The sequence below is a fragment of the Centroberyx affinis genome, unplaced genomic scaffold (assembly GCF_046629955.1).
Source record: "Centroberyx affinis isolate AG114_WGS23_722 - 3 ecotype Tasmania unplaced genomic scaffold, CSIRO-AGI_Caff_v1 ptg001848l_1, whole genome shotgun sequence".
Taxonomy (NCBI): Eukaryota; Metazoa; Chordata; class Actinopteri; order Beryciformes; family Berycidae; genus Centroberyx; species Centroberyx affinis.
The window spans coordinates 1-5,000 of NW_027280227.1; the positions used below are offsets into that span (position 1 = coordinate 1).

At 41.1% G+C, this 5,000-nt stretch overlaps 1 protein-coding gene across 1 annotated transcript in view; it reads left to right on the top strand.

Moving 5' to 3' along the window:
* The first annotated feature begins 261 nt into the window (after positions 1–261).
* Positions 262–5,000, top strand: part of LOC139652970 (retinal Mueller cells isomerohydrolase-like) — an 8,493-nt gene continuing 3,754 nt past the window's right edge. The window contains exons 1-5 of the mRNA XM_071529900.1: positions 262–410; positions 2,436–2,543; positions 3,164–3,305; positions 3,467–3,614; positions 3,732–3,813. Coding sequence (XP_071386001.1) covers positions 298–410; positions 2,436–2,543; positions 3,164–3,305; positions 3,467–3,614; positions 3,732–3,813 — 593 coding nt within the window. The 5' untranslated portion in view covers positions 262–297. The remainder of the gene's footprint in view (positions 411–2,435; positions 2,544–3,163; positions 3,306–3,466; positions 3,615–3,731; positions 3,814–5,000) is intronic.

Consider the following 5,000-nt stretch of genomic DNA (forward strand, 5'->3'; position numbering starts at 1 on the left):
TGTAATTCATAATTTATTTTATTCACATATTTCTAAATACATAGTGTTGTAATTATTGGTTGCGTAATGTTTGATACCAACTCATCTGCTGTATTGTTATTTATATCCTATTTTGTATATCCTATTATTTGCTACATTTCATCTAATCTAATCTAATCTACTCTAATGCAATGTAATCTAATCTAATATGATATTGGAAAAGCCCTGATCTGTGTGTGTGTGTGTGTGTGTGTGTGTGTGTGTGTGTGTGTGTATGCAGGCGTCATACCCTCATGGCTGGGCGGCAGTCTTCTGAGGATGGGTCCAGGTCTGTTCGAGGTGGGGGCGGAACCTTTCTACCACCTGTTTGACGGACAGGCCCTCATGCACAAGTTTGACCTGAAGAACGGCCATGTGACCTACTACAGGAAGTAAGCGCATTACTCACCGCTCTAAGTTAGTTAGTGAAACTGTTCCTCGTATAACACTCTGGGCAGACTGGCATTCATTACACTGAATGTGTGGAATGAGGTTTGTAAACTCACTGCTAAAAATGAATGGCAAAAACCACAGTGGGTTCAGAGCGCTGTGCTCTCACATTCCCAAGACTGTTGTTTTGACTTTGGTTTATTTCAAAGGGGCTGTTGTAGATGCTAGTAGTGCAGGCTATTCCTTCATGAATGTTATACAGCAGAACAATATGCATATGAAATATCTCTTAAATCAGGGGTTCATGTCACAGACCCATATTTGATAAGATTTTGTCCCATGCAGAGACTCAAGATTCAAGATCAAGATTCAATACTTTATTGCCGTATCAACAGAGTTGACTGGAATTTGTCTTAGTGAGCTCACTTAAACACAGACAAACACATAGAACCACTCACTTATAAAACACATAATACATTCAAAAAGAAAGTATAAAACAGATAGATAATATCCAAGCCATAAAATAATCATAAAAGCATAAAACAAATGGGTAGAATAAAATAAACCCCAACACATAAGAACACCATGGGTAAAACACTAGCTGTACCTACCTGTAGGGGAATTAGCAGCAACATCAAACGACCCACGAGATAAAGTGCTTCAAGTGCGTAAGTGCATAATAAAAAACAAAAAAAACCCATCTGTCTTATTGCACAGTTATTTAAACCTACCGAGTGACCTGCACTGCTAAGTTTAGAGTGTTAAGGAGGCGGACAGCTTCTGGATATATTCTATTCTGAAATCTGGATGTTCTGGTCTTAACACTTCAAAGTCTTTTTTGAGAAGGCAGAAGATTAAAAAGGTTGTTAGCCGGGTGAGAGGGTGTCTTTTAAAACTTTAAGGCCCTTCTTTTGTAGTCTAGCCTTATAGATTTCCGCTAGGGGTGGGAGATCACATCCGATAATTCTGGATGCAGTGCGTACCACTTTGTCCACCTGTCTCCTGTCCTCAGCTGACATGCTGCCAAACCACACAGTTGTTGCGTAGGTAAGGATGCTCTCCACTGCTGCTCTATAAAACTGCACCATACCATTCCTGGATATACCACATTTTCTCAGTTGTCTCAAAAAGGAAAGTCTCTGGTGTGCTTCCTTGAGAATAGTAGTGGTGTTATCCCCCCATTTCAAGGTGGAGGAGATTGTCACTCCCAGGAATTTGTAGCTGTCCACTTGTTGAACTTCAGAGTTGTCGACGACCAAGGGTTGGTGGTCCCCACGGCTCTTGCCAAAGTCCACTACTAATTCCTTGGTTTTAGAAACATTTATTTCCGGGTTGTTTGCGTTGCACCAGTCCACCAGTGACGAAATCTCTCTTCTGTAGGCAGTTTTGTTATTGTCGGAGATCAAACCCACTACTGTGGTGTCATCAGCGAATTTAAACATCCTAACAGACTGGGAGTGGGAAATCATTTTTGGTAATAGTGGTGAGAGTGAAACCTCTGATTATAGTCATCCATGTAGCCTACATTCTCTAATTGGGATAATGTCTAATGGATTGAATTATAGTGACATCAAACTATTCCTCGTTTTGCTCAAGGAACCCTCGGAGTTTGAGAGCTGCCGTCTCAAATAACTTGTTGCTGCTGTATGGGAGAAGAAAAATTTAATTTTACCAAGGGGAAAGGAGCTGGACTTGCTTAGCTGATAGTAAACTCATTACAACTAGAATGTTGCTACAGGGGCAAAAAAAAAACTGATCACACACACACACACACACACACACACACACACACACAGTGAAGACCACAAAAATCCTGTTCCAATTCCTCTTGCAACCACGAAGTTTATGATTTTGTAGAATCAACAGTGTTTATCACGGATTCAAATTACAAGTTACCAGAACAGACTTGACATTAGGATTGAGGGGAAAAGATGCTTCCTGGGGTCTCATTATGGTTTTCTCCTGTGGTGTGTGTGTGTGTGTGTGTGTGTGTGTGTGTGTGTGTGTGTGTGTGTGTGTGTGCACAGGTTCATCAGGACGGATGCGTATGTCCGTGCCATGACAGAGAAGAGAGTGGTCATCACTGAGTTTGGCACAGCAGCCTACCCAGACCCCTGCAAAAACATCTTCTCTAGGTAAGCCCAACGCCTGATCTGCAGCTAAACATTATGCAATGAGCAAGTCCAGCCAAGCAATTTGATTGGTCAAATAAGAGACTGTAGATCACACCAGTCACTGGCTGCTTAGCCAATACTTGTTAAGCTATCTAGCCATTAGTTAGTTAATCTTTCTTGTCAACTTTTACTCTCATTATAATAATAATAATGATAATAATAATAGAAGAAGATTCATTTATTTATTTATTTATTTATTAAGCAGTTACCTTCAAAATTGGATTTTACAACAAGTCAACATTAGCTAGCCAACGGTTTCAGCACTGTCTATGTGTTTGGTTTTTAATTTTTAATGTTCAACTTGGCCAATTACAGCAGTACTAATATATTTAGTTATCAGGAGTTTCAAACCTTTTTTTTTTTTTTTTTTGCTGTCTATCTTTAAATGATGAATTCAGGCTTTTGGCAGAGTCTAAATGGTGTATAAATACTTTTTGTGATGTCATTCTGCTTGATGGGAACTGTTTCAAGGAGAAACAAAACTGGACATCAGCTAACCATCATCCTTGCCTTGTGTGTGTGTGTGCGTGTGTGCGTGTGTGTGTGTGTGTGTGTGTGTGTGTGTGTGTGTGTGTGTGTAGATTCTTTACGTACTTTAAAGGTATTGAGGTGACTGACAACTGCTCAGTGAACATCTATCCAATCGGCGACGACTTCTACGCCGTCACAGAGACCAACTACATCACCAAGGTGGATCCTGATTCGCTGGAGACCCTGAAGAAGGTGAGAGCTGATTGGTTCACATCACACAAGAATCTGCTGGACTTGTGGACGGGATTCCATTGATCAGGGATGTGATTTGTCAGGTAGTTTCAGGGTTTCTAATGGCAGATGATTCCATGTTTCCTTTCCTCCATTTATTGTCTTGTCTTTCTGTGTGTCAGGTGGACCTGTGTAACTACCTCTCAGTGAATGGAGTGACTGCCCACCCCCACATTGAAGCAGATGGTACAGTCTATAACATTGGCAACTGCTTTGGCAAGAACATGAGCCTGGCCTACAACATAGTCAAGATCCCGCCCGTGCAGAAAGGTGCGTTCGATATCTATTTCAACAGAGTCTTTAACATATAATCTAATGTTACGCTTACTTCTGTATTCTCTGTTCTATCAACCTGATATTCTCTCTGTGTATGTGTGTGTGTTCCAGACAAGTCAGATCCTATAGAGAAGTCCCAGGTCTTGGTACAGCTGCCCAGCAGTGAGAGGTTCAAACCCTCCTACATGCACAGGTGTGTTGCTAGTCCTTCTGTTGCCTCATACACTTCAAACAAGCAAATAGTAAACATGTTGTCCCCCACCAGTGATGTAGTTCCACCTTTGGGTCAGTCAGTGATTGCTGAGTGTCCTTGAAATATGAGTGAAATTGTATAAGCATTTTGGTATGGGACTATGAAAGGACAGATTGACCATATATTTCTGTTGCCTACTCTCCTCAGAATTAGGCTTACAAGTTATATCTTGAAATGTAGTAACTGTAATTGTCCTGTTTTTACTCAGTACAGTACAAAATATAAGAACTACAATACACAATAAATACAATCCGTACATTACACAATGTACACTACAATACAATTTACAACACAATATAACAAACAACACCAGGAGTGTGAGTGTTATGAATAGTATAAATGCTAAATGATAAGTGATATCTGGTATTGCACAGTAGGTAAGTGGTAATATGATATAAGTAGTCAACACTGAGGCACAGTGGTAGTGCAGTGATGATGCAATAACAGAACAACAGTCCAACAACTGTACAATAACTACAGTGTCTTGTGGTTAGAGGTTTGCCCAAACATTCTCCATTGATTCTCACTTCAACACATCAACCCAGTCTGATGTCTCCAAGTGTGTAGCGTGCGTAGACTATTATGTTACCTATGATAACTTTAACTGTATTGCTTTACCACTGAGTCCCCATTCATTGTCCCCCACATTGTATGATAACTTTAACTGTACTAGTGCAGTGCCCGTGTTGCTGCTTGCAGCTTTCTCGAGAACCGCTCATCCAAACAATTTCACACTCAACACTGCGCTTCCAGTCGTTTGCTTTGAGCCCCGCTGCTGCACAGAGCGCTGTTCGCTTGTTGATTCAAAGTTTATTAATATTGAACGTGTCGTGTGTCCAAATTGCACCAAATCCGACATGTCATGTGTCCAAATTGCACCAAATCCGACACTGCATGTCCTTGGGTCCTCAGCAATACACCCGCCAAGTGTGAAGTAGATCGGACGAACGGTTCTCGAGATATGCGAAGGACACACAGACAGACAGAGAGTCTTTGCTTTATAGTATGATGATGACCTGCTTTAACACTGAGTCCCCATTCATTGTCAATGCCGCCCCCTAGCGGCACAAAGTCAACATTACAGTGTGACTAACTAACGAACTAACTAACGGACGGAGACCGATCCA